Genomic DNA, 16,747 nt, shown 5'->3' on the forward strand with positions numbered 1-16,747 from the left:
ACCAAGGGAGGCAATAAAGTTAGAGGGAGGAGTGGAGAAGGAAAGAGAGACAGAGAGAGGGAAAGACGCGGGGGAAGAGAGAGGGTGAGTGGAGTGGGGACAGAGAAAGTGAGAGATGGAACAAGGGAAAGATAGAAAGAGAAAGTGGGGTAAAAACAGAGGAGGAAGAGAAAGAGACGGGCATGGATTGGTGGAATAGAGAGAGGGACAAAGAGAGGGGAGCGATAGAGAGGATCACGGGTGGGGGGGGCAAAGAGAAGGGAAAGTTAGAGAGGTGCACGGGGAGCAGAGAGATAATAGACAATAGGTGCAGGAGTAGGCCATTCTGCCCTTCGAGCCAGCACCACCATTCATAGAGAGGGTCACAGGGGTGGGAAAGAGAGGAGTAGGGGTTAGAAAAGAGAGAGCAGCAAGGGGAGGTGGAGAGAGAAAAACTGAAGAACCAATGGGGATAGAGAAAGAGTGAGACAAGAGCAGAGGAAGAGAGCGAGGGAAAGAGAGGATTATGGGAAGAGGACCTCTAATCAAGGGGGGTCTTGGGAACCAGAGGCAGAGGAAGGCTATGGAGCTAAGAAGGGAAATGGGGGAGGGGGTCGTTAGGGCCGACTGCCTGCCCCTCTTCCGGGGTTACGTTAGAGCCCGGGTGTCCTTGGAGAAGGAGCACGCGGTGTCCACCAACACCCTGGAATCGTTCAGGGAGAGGTGGGCGCCGCAGGGAGTGGAGTGCATTATTTCTCCCTCCAACTCTATTTTGATTTAATCCCTACCCTCCCCTTCACTGTTTTGATCACACAGCATTGCCCTGTGGTTTGAAGGGCAGTGCTTGTCACTGGCCACTCGGGTGTTTTTCCTATCTTCCTGGTGGTGGAAATTGAATAAAGATTCGTGCACTTTGTGTCCTTTGCTGTGTTTCACACCTGCACACACCATGGGTGCTGGGGAAAAAATAAGCAGTTCCACAGTTGGGCGGTAGTGTGGGGGTAAAAGGGGAAAAAAACAACCAGGAGTGTTAAAAAAAAAACAACCAGGAGTGTTAAAAAAAAGAGAAAAAAAAGAGAAGGGAAATGGGGGAGGGGTCGTTAGGGCCGACTGCCTGCCCCTCTTCTGGGGTTATGTTAGAGCCTGGGTGTCCTTGGTGAAGGAGCACGCGGTGTCCACCAACACCCTGGAGTTGTTCAGGGAGAGGTGGGCGCCGCAGGGAGTGGAGTGCATTATTTCCCCCTCCAACTCTATTTTGATTTAGTCCCTACCCTCCCCTTCACTGTTTTGATCACACAGCACTGCCCTTTGATGTGAAGGGCACTGCTTGTCACTGGCCACTCGGGTGTTTTTCCTATCTTCCTGGTGGTGGAAATAGAATAAAGATTCGTGTGCCTTGTGTCCTTCACTGTGTCTCACACCTACACACACACACACCATGGGTGCTGGGGAAAAAATAAGCACCACCACAGTTAGGCGATAGTGTTGGGGGGGGGTTAATAAAAAAAATATTTTAAAAAACACAAAAAAAAAAGAAAAAAAAAGAAAAAAAAAGAAAAAAAAGGGAACCGGGGAAAGTGAGGGCCTCCCAACTGGATTCTGCCAACTGCTGGTCGAAGAAATTGTTTTGCTGTAGATTTTGTAAGAGTCACACATCCTGCTGGAGCTCACAGGGTTGATACAATCACACACAAAAAAAAACTCAAAGGGCAAGGCAGAGAAAAAAGAACAATGCATCACAGGAAGCGAGTAGTCGTTCGCGCTGTCTGCAAGATGTCACCACATGCAGATGCAGATTGAGATAGAAGCACAGAGAAAAATGCAAACATCCAGTCACAGTTATAGAGACCGGTGTCAGTAGGTAGATAAATAGAGAGTCGAGATACACAGATCCAAAATAAATAAAGGTGAAGTGGTGTGGATGCTGGAAATCTGAAAAAAAAAACAGAATGCTCTGGAGAAATTCCTCGGTCTGGCAGAAAAAATAACCGAGTTAACTCGTTGGTGCCCAGTACGACTTTTTCGGAACTCAGGGATCAGCACCCAGACCGAGAGGGAGAGACAGACACACAGTTAAATAAATACGGTAAAAACAATGACTGCAGATGCTGAAAACCAAATACTGGATTAGTGGTGCTGGAAGAGCACAGCAGTTCAGGCAGCATCCAACGAGCAGCGAAATCAACGTTTCGGGCATAGCTAGATTAAACAGCCACTACAATAAACACCGGAAATGCTGGAGAACCTCAGCAGGTCTGGCAGCTTTCCTGGAGAGAAAGCAGCTAACATTTTGAGTCTGCTATGACTGTTGACCTGAAATTCACACTGGATTAGTACCGTTAACTTCATGTTTTTTTTTTCAGATTACTGCAACCACAGAGTTTTTGCTATTTTTTTATAAGCAGCTGCATTGCAAGGGTGAATGCTACGAATTAAACACCGACAGATATCGTATAAATAAAAGTACCGACAAATACAGAGAGAGAGAGGTGGACAGGGAAAGAGACACAGATGCAGCGAGGAAGGAAGGAGATAGGCGGTAGCTGGGTGAGGAGACAGGGAAAAAGAGAGAGAGGGAGCAATAGAGGGGATTATGGAAGGAGCCAGAGAGGAGAAAGGGAAAAAGGGATAGAGACAGGGAGGGAGGAAGGAGATAGAGAGGGGAAGAGAGAGAGGAAGGAGTTAGAGAGAGGCAGAGGGAGAAACAGAGAGGGAGAGATAAAGAGGAAAGAGATAGAGAGAGAGACACACACAGAGGGAGGGAAAGGGGATAGAGGTCACCCCCCTTCCGCCTCTGTTCCCCCCTCTCTCTGTCGATCTCTCTATTGTTTGCCTTATCTCCTTCCTTCCTCGTTGCATTCATCCCTTCATCTGTGTCTCTTTCCCTGTCCACCTCTCTCTCTGTATTTATCGGTACTTTTATTGATACGTTATCTGTTGATATTTAATTCATAGCGTTCATCCTTGCAATGCAGCGTTACAAAGGGAGAGAGAGAGAGAGAGAGAGAGGACACAGAGTGAGAGAGACACAGAGGGAGAGACAGAGTGTGTCAGTGAGAGAGAACAGAGAATTGGGGTGGAGGGAGTCATGCTACCCTGGTGTTGGAAATGAGATGGCATTTCTCACTGGCAGAAGGGCTGTTGTCACCAGCTGGGCCTGACCTGCAACATGAGACACACTGCACCCCCACCCCCACCCCCACCTTTGCAGGAGGGATCTGCTAGCATCTGGCGAGTGTCTTTATCTTGGTCCAGCAAGGCCTGGTGTAGGTAGGTTGAGGGGGGTGAATAGTTTGGTGGAAGGAGGTGGCTTGGGGGAGTGGGGAGGAGAGCTAGGTGGAGGGGAGAGGTTGGTTGGGATGGGGAGGGGGCTTGGTGGTGGTGGGGGGGGCGGGAAGAGGTTGGTTGGGATAGGAGCTCGGTGAGGGGGGGGGGGAAGAGAGGTTGGTTGGGTTGGGATGGGAGCCTTGGTGAGGGGTGGAGCTCGGTGAGGGGGGAGGGAGGTTGGTTGGTTGGGTTGGGATGGGTGCTCTGTGGGGGGGGGAGTGAGGTTGGTTGAGGGGGTTTGGGTGGAGTGTGCTAGTCTCAGGCCCCAGCCCCCCCCCGCTCCAGAGATGTGCACGTTACGCCATCTTTGATCAGACTTTTGGTGAGAGGGGTTGGGAAAGAAAAGTGTCCATTTTCCAGAATTTCCAGTGAGCAGCAGCTGGCCTTCCCCCCCTCCCCCCAGCGGAGGGGGATCACCGTGGGTCCTCAGCTCCCCACACTCCCCTCTTCACCCTCTCCTCCTTCCCTTCACATCCTGCCCGGGTCCGAGTCTGGGTCCTCCCAGCACTCGCAGTGGGCGATGCTCAAGGATTCCCCGGACGAGGGTGGCACGAAGCAGGGGTAGAGGTGCTCAGAGCTCTTGCTGGGCACGGTGAAGATGTGCGACATCTTCCGCGCGTCGTAGAAGGACAGGTAGCCCCGCTCCAGGTTGAGGAAGACGCCGAGGCGCCGCGGCTTGCTGTCGGCCACCAGCGTGTGCAGCGGGTAGAAGCACTCGTACGCCCCACCGCGGAAGGTGAGCGGCCAGTTGCCGGCCTGGGGCGCCAGGGCCAGGCGGCCCCGCTCCAATGCGGTGCGGCTGCCCACGCCCAGTGCCCAGCCCTCGCCAGCCACCTCCACCTCCCAGTAGTGGCAGCCACCGCTGAAGCCCTGTGCCGCCAGCACACATGGCTCTAGGGCCAGGCGGCTGCACGCTGACTGCGAGGGACGCTGCTCCGAAAGGCGCACGGTGTTGCCGTCCGCTGTCACCTCCAGACTCGGGTGGGCACTGTCCGGGTCCAGGCTCAAGGTCATCGGCACTGCCCGAGGGTGGGGGAGGGGGGGGGTGGGAGAGAGAGAGAAAGAGAGAGAGAGGAGGAGGTTAGCGCTGCCGTCGCCAAAGCCGCTCACCGTGCAGGATGCACAGCGACCTGCATTTGCATAGCACCTTCGCGCAGTGTCCACGTCCCCCCACAATCCCAATCCCCCATCCCACCCAATCTCAATCCCCCCCCAATCCCAATCCCAACTCCCCCAAACCCAATCCTAACTCCCCCCTCTCAAACCCCCCCCCAACCCCAATCCCAACACCCCCATCCCAAACCCCCCCCAACCCCAATCCCAACACCCCCATCCCAAACCCCCCAACCACAATCCCAACACCCCCATCCCAAACCCCCCCAACCTCAATCCCAACTCCCCCAATCCCAATCCCAACACCCCCATCCCAAACCCCCCAACCCCAATCCCAACACCCCATCCCAAACCCCCCAACCCCAATCCCAACACCCCCATCCCAAACCCCCCAACCTCAATCCCAACTCTCCCAATCCCAATCCCCATCTCAACTCCAACCCTCCCAATCCCAATCCCAACCCCTCCAATCCCAACTCCCCCAACCCCAATCCCAACACCCCATCCCAAATCCCCCAACCCCAATCCCAACACCCCCATCCCAAACCCCCCAACCTCAATCCCAACTCTCCCAATCCCAATCCCCCATCTCAACTCCAACCCTCCCAATCCCAATCCCGACCCCTCCAATCCCAACTCCCCCAATCCCAATCCCAACACCCCCATCCCAAACCCCCCAACCCCAATCCCAACACCCCATCCCAAACCCCCCAACCCCAATCCCAACACCCCCATCCCAAACCCCCCAACCTCAATCCCAACTCTCCCAATCCCAATCCCCATCTCAACTCCAACCCTCCCAATCCCAATCCCAACCCCTCCAATCCCAACTCCCCCAACCCCAATCCCAACACCCCATCCCAAATCCCCCAACCCCAATCCCAACACCCCCATCCCAAACCCCCCAACCTCAATCCCAACTCTCCCAATCCCAATCCCCCATCTCAACTCCAACCCTCCCAATCCCAATCCCGACCCCTCCAATCCCAACTCCCCCAACCCCAATCCCAACACCCCCACCCCAAACCCCCCAACCCTTCGCGAGAAGCGACGAAACAAAGGGTCAACAGAGATGCAGGTCTTTGCTCACCTCCTTCCCTCTCCCCTCTCCTTGCCCCCACCTCCTCTTGTCCCATTTAACCCCCTCCTCCATCCTCACCCCCACCCCGTTCTCTTTTGACCTTCCCCTCCATCCTTCCATTTCATTCTCAATCTTCCTCCAACCCCATTTCTCCCTCAACCATCAAACCCCCCACTTCTTCCTCGAACATCAACCCCTCCAATTCTCTCTCCCTCAACCTCCCCCCCCCAGCACCCTTCCCTCTCTCCCCCATCTCTCTCTCTCTACCGAACTCTCCCCTTCCCCAACTCTCTCTCTCGCAGCCTTCCTTCCCTCTCCATCTCTCACTCTCACAACCTTCCCTCCCTCCCCATCTCTCTTCCTCGCAACCTTCCCTCCCTCCCCATCTCTCTCTCTCTCGCAACCTTTCCCCCTTCCCCATCTCTCTCTCGCAACCTTCCCTCCCTCCCCATCTCCCTCCCTCTCGCAACCTTCCCTCCCTCCTCACCTTCCCCCCCTCCCCATCTCTCTCTCTTGCAACCTTGCCTCCCTTCCCATCTCTCTTTCTCTCTCTCTCTCGCAACCTTCCCTCCCTCCCCATCTCTCTCTCTCTTTCTGGCAGCCCTTCCCATCTCTCTCTCTTGAACTTGTCCCCTCTTCGTTATCTCTCTCATTTGCAACCTTCCCTCCCTCCCCTTCCTATCTCTCTGTCTTCAATTTCCCCCCTTTTCCTCATCTTTCTCTCTATTCTCCCCTTTTCCTTCACTCCTCTGAAGCTTATTCACTCTCAGAGTGGAGCAGTCTTCCCCGAGGAAGCAGTTTCCAAGAAGGGTATGCGGGAGAAAAAGATTTTATTTCAGTGAGCTCCTGAGCTCAGAGGGCTCAGACCATCAGTGGAGTGACTAAAATCAGGGAACTCCCCTGAGGCTGGATATGGAACAACACAGAGATCTCAGAGACAGGGAAGTCACAGAGATGGGGAAGAGTATGGGGAATGGTTGAGGTTATAGAGACAGGGAGCTGGTGGTGTTTTCTTTATAAATTATTTCATGGATATGGACATCAATGGTTACGCCATCATGCGTCAGCCACAGTGTGTGTGTCTGGAATCACAGGTAGGCCAGACCAGGGAGGGACAGCAGATTTCCTTTGGCTGAGGGTAGTAGTGAACCAGATTTAATCAAATTCAAATTTCACCCAGTGCCAAAGCAGGATTGCCAACCTAGAACATGACTGTGGGTTGAGTGACACTCATTATGTCTTAAGATAAGGAGCAATCTAGAAGAGGTACAGACAACCACAGAATCCCTACAGGCTATTTTGGCCCAATACATCCACACCGACCTTCCGAAGAGTAACCCACTCAGACCCATCCTCCTATTACTTCACATTTTCCCCCGACTAATGCACCCAGCCTGCACTTCCCTGGTCACTATGGAACAATTTAGCTTGGCCAATCCACCTAACCTGCACATCTTCGGACTGTGGGAGGAAACCCACGCAGACACAAGGAGGACGTGCAAACTCCTCACAGGGGGTCGCCCCCGAGGCTGGAATCAAACCCGGGTCCCTGGCGCTGTAAGGCAACAGTCCCAAACACTGAGCCACCGTGCCGCCTGTACAAGATGGGCTTGGGACTAGAGGACATTACGTGGGTTGGCACTGTTGTGGATTTGAAGGAATGCACTAACAGATGAGGTAGTTGCTGAAGCAGGCTGTAAAAGTAGGAGAGACGATGGCCTAGTGGTGTTATTGCTGGACTGTTAAACCAGAGGCCTAGGTCTGGGGACCTAGGTTCCAGTCCCACCATGGCAGACAGTGGAATCTGAATGCAATAACGATCTGGAATTAAGAGCCTAAAAATGATGACCATGAATCCGATTAGAGGGGAAAAGCCCATCTGGTTCACTTTCAGGAAGGAAACCTTAAATCCTCACCTGGGTCTGGCCTATATGTGACTCCAGACCCACAGCAATTCCGTGAGTGGATACGGAAAAGGTAGGCCACGCGGCCTCTCAATCCTGATCGGGCTGCACTCTGACAGCTTATGTGATTTCAAATAAACCTGTTTGACTATAACCTGGCGCCATATGATTTCTGACTTTAACTTTCAAATCAATGTTCTGGCCTCTTTTACTTTCTTGCTTGCCAAGAGTATACACCTGCCTCCCTTTTTGGGCCCATCGTGCCTCTTCAATCAAACATTATTACCCACTGCCAATCTCCTGCTTTCACCCCACACCCTTGCACATTATTTTGATCCCAATAACCGTCCGAAGTCTCTTGAATGTCTGAATCAGATCTGCCCCCACCACACTACCAGGCAGCGCATATCAGACCCAAACTGCTCGCTGGGTGAGGGGGAAAAAGAGAATTTTTCCCTTAGTGCTCTTGCTTCTGTTATAAATCTGTGGCTCCTGTTGTTCTTTCACAAAGGAGGGCAGCTTCTCGGCAGGATTTTGTAAACTTCGAACGGATCTCCTCTCAGCCGCCTTTTCTCCGAGGTGAACAGTCCCAATTGCTACAGTCTATTCTCATCGCTGACGTCTCTCCACTCTGGACCCGCATCTGCATTCACTGCAATGCATTCACATCCTTCTTCCCATCTCTGCCTCCAAACAGTGACACCCACCTTCCCCCACCCACACCCCCCCAACCCCCGGTTCGACTTTCTTTTCCCAAACTGGAAACATTCATTTCACATCTGTCCTGCCAACAACCCATCAGGATTAAAACTGTCTCACTCATGTCGCCTTTCCCTCTCCTAGATTCCAGTGGGAATGAGTCCAACCTCTCCTCATAAGATGACTTGGCCATTCCGTGAATTAGTCTCATAAAACGTCTCTGAAACTGCTTCCGACACATTTGTACCCTTCCTTAAGTATGGACTCCAGTACTGTGCAGACCACTCCAGATGTGGAGTTACTCATACCCTGTACAACCGAGGCAGGAATTGTGTGTTCAGTTCCCCTCACAATACACAAAAACATCCCATTACCTCTCCTCATTCCTTGCTGTACCTGCATACTGACCTTTTGCAATTTAGACACTAGGTCACCCAGATTCTTCTGCATCTGGCAGAATCCCTACAATACAGAAAAAAAAGAGACCATTTGGCCCACCAAGTCCACACCAACCCTCCAAGGAGCATCCCGCCCAGATCTACCCTATCCTTGAAACCCTGCATTTCCTATGACTGATCTACTGACCTGCACATCCCTGGACACTATGGGTAATTTACCATGGCCAATCCACCGAATCTGCACATCCTTTGGACTGTAGGAGGAAGCCGGGGCACCCAGAAGAAACGCACGCAGACACGGGGAGAATGTGCAAACTCCACACAGGGTGGAATCGAACCTGGGTTCCTAGCGCAGTGAGGCAGCAGTGCCACCTGTATCGTATATGCTTCTTTTTTGTCAAAGCTGACAATTTGGCATTGTTCCATATTGTACTCCATTTGTGAGGTGGTTGCTTACCCACGTAATGTGTCAATATCCCCTTTGCAGACTCCATATGTTGTCTCTACATTTCTGACTATGTTTATGTCGTCAGCAAATTTAGGTACTATACCTTCCATCCCTTCACCCAAATCATTTCAAGTACATTGAAAAAGGTTGAGGGTTCCTTGTGGCACACCACTCATTACCCCACTACCTCCCCTAAAAAAAACACATCTAAAAACAGGAGTAAAATTGTGAGGCTTCTGTCAGCACATCACTTACCTGTGTCTACGAGCTTCCTCAGTTTTTTCCACACTTTATATTCCACGGGTCCCGCAAACTTCCCAAAAGGCACCTTGTGCATGATCAGGACTGGGGTGGGTAGAGTGTGGGCCAGTCTGTAAGAAAAGTCAGCAACTGGGTTAACGCTGGGAAGGTGGCAACCAAAGCGGCCTACGCAGCTCCGCGAGCCTGCCCTGCTGTTCGCTGAGAGACCCGCAATTAGGAGGCCAACTAGGCCGTCATCCAGTCTCAATTTAAGACCGAGACCAGGAGGAATTTCTTCCCCCAGAGTGTCCACGGTCTGTGGAATGCCTTGCCACAGAGAGAGCTGTGGGAGCAGAGTCCTTGTATTTTTTTTTAAAGATAGGTTCTTGGTCAGTTGGAGAAATTGGAGATTTTTAAAAATTCATTCATGCAATGAGGATGGCGCTGGCTAGGCCAGCATTTGTTGCCCATCCCAGAGGCACTTAAGAGTCCATAAGATATAGGAGTCAAAATTAGGCCATTCGGTCTATCGAGTCTGTTCCATCATTCAATCGTGGCTGATAGGTTTCTCAATCTCATTCTCCTGCTTTGACCCCCTTGGCAATCAAGAACCTACCTATCTCAGTTGTAAATATACTCAATGACTTGGCCTGTACAGCCTTCTATGGCAATGAATTCCACAGATTCACCACTCTCTGGCTGAACAAGTTCCTCCTTATCTCCATTATAAAGCATCTTCCCTTTACTCTAAGGCTGCGCCCCTGAGTCCTTGTCTCTCCTGCCAATGGAAACATCTTCCCAATGTCCACTCTGTCCAGGCCACTCAGTATTCTGCAAGTTTCAATCCAATTCCCCTCCTCCTCCTAAACTCCATCGAGTATTTTCCTCAAATGTTCCTCATATGTTAAGCCTTTCATTCCTAGGATCATTCTTGTGAACCTCCTCTGGACCTGCTCCAGGGCCATGCATCCTTCCTGAGGTATGGGGCCCAAAATTGGTCACAATATTCTAAATGTGGCCATTCGGTCTCGTAGCGGGACAGGATCAAGAGGCTGAATGGCCTACTCCTGTTCCTGTTTCTCCTGGTCTAAGTTCGTGCTGGTTCTCTGGGTAACCAGAATGATCCTGCCTTTGCCAAATTTATCCAACTCTTCCTGATGTGTGACCTTGGTCTCACTTATCCCCATCGATGACCAAACCCAAAGAGGGCGTCTGCCTCTTCCAAGGGCTAGCTGACAGAGAGCCCAGGACTCCATCTTATCTATCACAGATTATCTCCTCTCCTTTTCAGCCCCACTCCTGTAGTGGGTGTTCTTCCCTCAGTGACTCGCTGAGGTTTCTTTAACAAACCCACCGCTCAGAAGAACAGGGGTTACGGGTCCACAGGACAGAGGTTTTGCTAGGTTCCCAAAGTGGATGCGTGCCATCTCTTCCATGACCCTATCAAGATCAAGATTCCCGCCTCAGGCGACTGACTGTGTGGAGTTTGCACGTTCTCCCAGTGTCTGTGTGGGTTTCCTCCGGGTGCTCCAGTTTCCTCCCACTGTCCAAAGATGTGCAGGCCAGGTGAATTGGCCATGCTAAATTGCCCATAGTGTGAGGTAAGGGGTAAATGTAGATGTAGGGGTATGGGTGGGTTATGCTTCGGCGGGGCGGTGTGGACTTGTTGGGCCGAAGGGCCTGTTTCCACACTGTAAGTAATCTAATCTAATCTAATCATGACGCACACTGCAGCAAAGAGCAACTCAAAGTAACTTCTGGCTCCATTGCCAAATCACTAGAAACCCAATAACTCCCAATCATCAAATTTTCTCCCACTGGAACTGGATTTGCTTTATTCTCTCCCAAATAGAGCCAGAGTGATGTACAGCATAGAAACAGTCCCTTCGGTCCAACTTGTCCATGCCGACCAGCTATCCTAAATTAATCTAGTCCCATTTGGCCCATATCCCTCTCAACCCTTCCTATTCATATACCCATTCAGATGCCTTTTAAATGTTGTAATTGTACCAACCTCCACCACTTCCTCTGGCAGCTCAATCCATACACACACCACCCTCTGCGTGAAAAGACTGCCCCCTGGGACCCTTTCAACTCTTTCTCTTCTCACCTTAAACCTATGTCCTCTAGTTTTGGACTCTCCCCTTGGGGAAAAGGCCTTGACTATTCACCTTATCCATGTCCCTCCTGATTTTATAAATTTCGATAACAATGCTCTACGGAAAAACAGCCCCAGCCCTGTTCAGCCTCTCCCTAAAGCACAAATCCTCCGGCCCTGGCAACATCCTTGTCAATCCTTTCTGAACCCTTTCAAGTTTCATAACTCGATGCTATAGGAGAGAGATCTGAAATGAATGCAGCATTCCAAAAGTTGTCTGACCAATGTCACAATGTGTCCTCCCAACTGCTATGGTCAGTGCACTGACCAATAATGGCAAGCATACCAAACGCCTTCTTCACTACCCTGGCTACCTGTCATTCTACTTTCAAGGACCGGTGAACCTGCAACCCAAGGTCTTTATTTGGCAACATTCCCCTGGACCTTACCACTACAGCGATAATGAATCCCTACAGTGTGGAAGCAGGCTGTTCAGCCCAACCCTCAAAACAGCATCCTACCCACAGCCAACCCTCTCTTACCCTATCCCTGTAATCCTGCATTTTCCAAGTCTAACACATCCAGCCTGCACATCCCTAGACACTTTGTCACTATAGCATAGCCAATCCACTTAACCTGCACATCTTTGGCGGTGGGGAGGACACCCGCATGGATACTGCGTGAACGTCAGCACAGTGGCTAGCCCTGCTGCCTCACCGCACAAGGGACCCAGGTTCGATTCCATCTTCGGGTGACTGTCTGTGTGTGGTTTTCTCATTCTCCGCAGGTTTCCTCTGGGTGCTCCGGTTTCATGCCAAAGACGTGCAGGATAGGTGGGTTAGCCATGGGGAAATGTGGGGTTATGGGCATAGGGTAAGGTGGTGTGGGCCCAATGGGCCGAATGGCCCCTGCTCTCACACTGTAGGGATCCTATCACGTGCAAGCTCCACAACGGCAGTCGTCCAAACCTGGAATCGAACCCGGGGCCTTGGCGCTGTGAGGCAGCAGCGCTAACCACCGAGCCACCGTGCCGCCCTGATTCACCCGACCAATCGACAGACACTTTGTGATTTGAATGCCTTTCACCTCCTCTGGGCTGAGGAGAATGATTTCAGACTTCCAGTCCCTGCACACAACCCAAAGTCCCTCAACTCTCCATTCTCTGATGCTCCCTCTGCAATTTCTTCTAAAGTTTGATAAACAAATTTGGTGTCAATCTGCAGAAGTTTCGGGGCCTAGTCACTTCTTTGCAATAGGCTTTTGAGTAACGTCTTGCTTTTGTACTTTTTTAATACAATCATAGGCTTGTCAAATCCGTTTCGATCTCCTTTAAAGATCTTTGTACGTATCTCTCTCTCTCTCTCTCTCTCTCCCAGGTCTCTCTGGTCCTGCATCTCTTGAACATTTTACCATTTAGTTCACATTGTCTTTCCATGTTTTGTTATATTTATCTGTATTTAATTCCATCTCACCTTGCTTGTATGTCCTTTAGACCCTGGAAAAGAGAGAAGCAGAAGTCTTCCATTAGTGCCACAAAACTCAGGACAAAAGAACATTGTGAAAAAGGAACAAGATTCAATTAAAATAAAACTGCAGATGCTGGCGACCTGAAACAAATTGCTGAAAAAGGAAAACTCAGCTAGCCTGGCAGCATCTGTTGGAAGGAAACAGAGAGAGTTCTGACAAAGAGTAACCGGACTCGAAATGTCAACTCTGCCTTCTTACCACAGGCACTGCCAGAGTCAGAGAGTCATAGAGATGTTCAGCATGGAAACAGACCCTTCGGTCCAACCCGTCCATGCCGACCAGATATCCCAACCCAATCTAGTCCCACCTGCCAGCACCCGGCCCATATCCCTCCAAACCCTTCCTATTCATATACCCATCCAAATGCCTTTTAAATGTTGTAATTGTACCAGTCTCCACCACTTCCTCTGGCAGCTCATTCCATACACGTACCACCCTCTGTGTGAAAAAATTGCCCCTTAGGTCTCTTTTATATCTTGCCCCTCTCACTCTAAACCTATGCCCTCTAGTTCTGGACTCCCTGACCCCAGGGAAAAGACTTTGCCTATTTCCCCTATCCATGCCCCTCATAATTTTGTAAACCTCTATCAGGTCACCCCTCAGCCTCCGACGCTCCCGGGAAAACAGCCCGAGCCTGTTCAGCCTCTCCCTGTAGCTCAGATCCTCCAACCCTGACAACGTCCTTGTAAATCTTTTCTGAACCCTTTCAAGTTTTACAACATCTTTGCGATAGGAAGGAGACCAGAATTTCCAGCAAATGTTTATGTTGAACAAGATGCAATGTTGTCCAGGATGCACGCACACATTTAAAAAAAACCTTCTGTCATTACGGTCAGACTGTCTTAGAGAACTTGAATAGTCAAGATGTGGAGGTGCCGGTGTTTGACTGGGGTGGACAAAGTTAAAAGTTACACAATACCACGGGGCACAGTGGAGGCCAGGCCATTAAATGTCTTCAAGGCAGAGATTGATAAATTCTTAAGCATGCAAGGAATTAAGGGCTACGGGGAGAGTGCGGGTGAGTGACGTTGAAATGCCCATCAGCCATGATTGAATGGCGGGGTGGACTCGATGGGCCGAATGGCCTTAACCGCAGGTTAATTTGGAAGCACTAGCTTTCAGAGTGCTGCCACTTGATGAAGGAGCAGTGCTCCAAAACTAGTACTTCCAAATAAATCTGTTGGACTATAACCTGGCGTTGTCTGATTTTTAACTTTATATAGTCAAGATAGTGAACTTTGGAGGTGTAGTCACTGTTGTAACTTAGGAGCCAACCATCTCCAACAAACAACAATAATTTGTGTCTTTTCTGATGCTGTCTCAAGCATAAATAGGACACCAGACATATCTTTATTGCTGTCCATTATAGTTGCCCCTTAGTTCAGTTCTTTAACAATAACAGACCTGATCTTAAGACAAATGAGCAAAGCAGGTAGCAGGTCCAGGGGAATATCACCACTACAAGTTTGCTTCCAAACCATTCTCTGTCTTTCCTTCAAAATGTATCACCTTTCTTTCATTGTCACTGGGTCAACGTCTGAGAATTCCCTCCTTCAGGGCACTGTGGGCCTACCCACAGCGCATGGACTGCAATAGTTTGAAAAAGACAACTCATCCCGAACACCTCAAGACATACAAGCTCATCAGAGGGTTAGATCGGGTGGACAGGGAGAGCCTTTTTCCAAGTATGGGGACGGCAAACACGAGGGGACACAACTTTAAAGTGAGGGGAGATAGGTAGAAGACAGATGTCAGAGGCAGTTTCTTTACTCGGAGAGTAGTAAGGCTATGGAATGCGTTGCCTGCAACGGTATTAGATTCGCCAAGTTTAAGTGCATTTAAGTCGTCATTGGACAGGCATATGGACGTACATGGAATAGTGTAAGTGGGATGGGCTTCAGATTAGTATGACAGGGCGGCGCAACATCGAGGGCTGAAGGGCCTGTACTGCGCTGTATTGTTCTATATGTTCTATCTCAAGGGGCAATTAGGGATGGGTGATAAATACCCCAGTGATGTCTTTGTCCTACATGTCATGTGAGAATATTTTTTTAAAAATTAAAGCCACCTGACTTGGTTACATTCCCAGAGAGGTTTGTCAAGAAGAATGTACAATCTACACTGACTGTTTTATAAAAGCCTGTTTTTCTTTCAGGATTACTCTCTCTGTCTCTCAAGATGGTTTCTATTATCTGGTCTGTCTGCAGACCTCAGTCTATATGGTTTGCTGGGTTCCATGACTTGTTTCTATAACTCAGTGAGTAACTCTCCCATCTTTGAGCCAGAAGCTGTGGGGTCGAGTCTCACTTGAACCCAACAATCAAGACTGCTGCCCTGGTACACGACTGAGGGAGTGTGTGCTGGATCTGCCTGTCGGATAAGACAGAGGGTCAGGGGAGTGCAAATGATCCAATGTCTCAATTTCAACCAAGAGCAGAGGAGTTATTACCCTCGGACCCCTGATTTGTTTCTGCCATTTTCACTGATCATTCTCACGTTGCTGTTGTGGGAGCTTGCTGTGCTTTGTTACAGTCAGGATCACTCTTCAAAAGTACTGCGTTCTCTTTTTTTTGGGGACATCATGTTGTCGTGGAAGCTGCCACACAAATGCAATTCCTCTTTTCTGTGCTGCTACTCTCCAGTTACATGTCGTTTGTTACTCTATGATGATGACGATGATGTCTGACCGGGTCATGTAACTTGGAGCAGTCGAGTCCTCTCTGGCCGCTCAAGAGTGTGTTGTGGGCCATTTTTACGATTGCACTACTTTTCCAAAGCACGTTTTCAATCAAATGCACTTGCATAGCCACCAATCGAGTAGCATTTCCGACTGCAATTCAAAACATTTGATCCCCAGGGTGTTATCAATGTATTTGAGTGTGGGAACTTGGCACGGTTTAATAAAAAGAACCTGGCTCTAGCAAGCTAAGGAAAAACACTTTCACAAAGGGTCGATTCCATCATGTGCTGGTGGCTGATCGTAGACAGCTCAAAACAGGGCTGTGAAACAATTTGCTAATTATATTAAATGCAATGTGCTAATAACCTGATAGTCTGTTTTAGGTCATGTTTGCAGGATGATTGTTGCCAACAAGCCAGGAATAATGTTATACATTTAGAATCATAGAGTCAGAGAGACGTACAGCACAGAAACAGACCCTTTGGTCCAACTCGTCCATGCCTACCAGATATCCCAACCTAATCTAGTCCCATTTGGCAGAACTTAGCCCATATCCCTCTAAACCCTTCCTATTCATATACCCATCCAGACGCCTTTTAAATGTTGTAATTGTACCAGCCTCCACCACATCCTCTGGCAGCTCATTCCATACACGCACCACCCTCTGTGTGAAAATGTTGCCTCTCCGGTGCCTTTTTTTCCCCCTCTCATCCTAAACCTATGCCTTCTAGTTCTGGACTCCCCCACCCCAGGGAAAAGACTTTGTCTATTTATTCATGCCTCTCATGATTTTATAAACCTCTATAAGGTCACCCCATAGCGTCCGATGCTCCAGTGAAAACAGCCCCAGCCTGTTCAGCCTCTCCCTATAGCTCAAATCCTCCAACCCTGGCAACATCCTTGTAAATCTTTTCTGAACCCTTTCAAGTTTCACAACATCTTTCCGATAGGAAGGAGCCCAGAATTGCACGCAATATTCTAACAGTGGCCTAACCAATGTCCTGTACAGCCGCAACATGACCTCCCAACTCCTGTACTCAATACTCTGACCAATAAAGGAAAGCATACCAAATGCCTTCTTCAACTTCTGCAACTCCACTTTCATGGAGCTACGAGCCTGCACTCCAAAGTCTCTCTGTTCAGCAACACTCCAGAGGACCTTACCATTAAGTGTATAACTCCTGTTCTGAATTGCCTTTCCAAAATATAGCACCTCACATTTATCTAAATTAAACTCCATTTGCCACTCCTCA

The 16,747-nt window shown here is 49.8% G+C and overlaps 1 protein-coding gene across 1 annotated transcript in view; it reads right to left on the reverse strand.

Annotated features, from left to right (window-relative positions):
- Positions 1-3,432: 3,432 nt before the first annotated feature.
- Positions 3,433-16,747, reverse strand: part of LOC140455123 (E3 ubiquitin-protein ligase TRIM39-like) — a 31,852-nt gene continuing 18,537 nt past the window's right edge. Inside the window, exons 4-6 of the mRNA XM_072549781.1 lie at positions 12,760-12,782; positions 9,205-9,320; positions 3,433-4,325 (exon numbers count right to left, since the gene is read on the reverse strand). Of these exons, the coding sequence (XP_072405882.1) occupies positions 3,775-4,325; positions 9,205-9,320; positions 12,760-12,782 (690 nt within the window). The 3' untranslated portion in view covers positions 3,433-3,774. The remainder of the gene's footprint in view (positions 4,326-9,204; positions 9,321-12,759; positions 12,783-16,747) is intronic.

This window comes from Chiloscyllium punctatum, chromosome 30 (genome assembly GCF_047496795.1).
Source record: "Chiloscyllium punctatum isolate Juve2018m chromosome 30, sChiPun1.3, whole genome shotgun sequence".
NCBI classification, from domain to species: domain Eukaryota; kingdom Metazoa; phylum Chordata; class Chondrichthyes; order Orectolobiformes; family Hemiscylliidae; genus Chiloscyllium; species Chiloscyllium punctatum.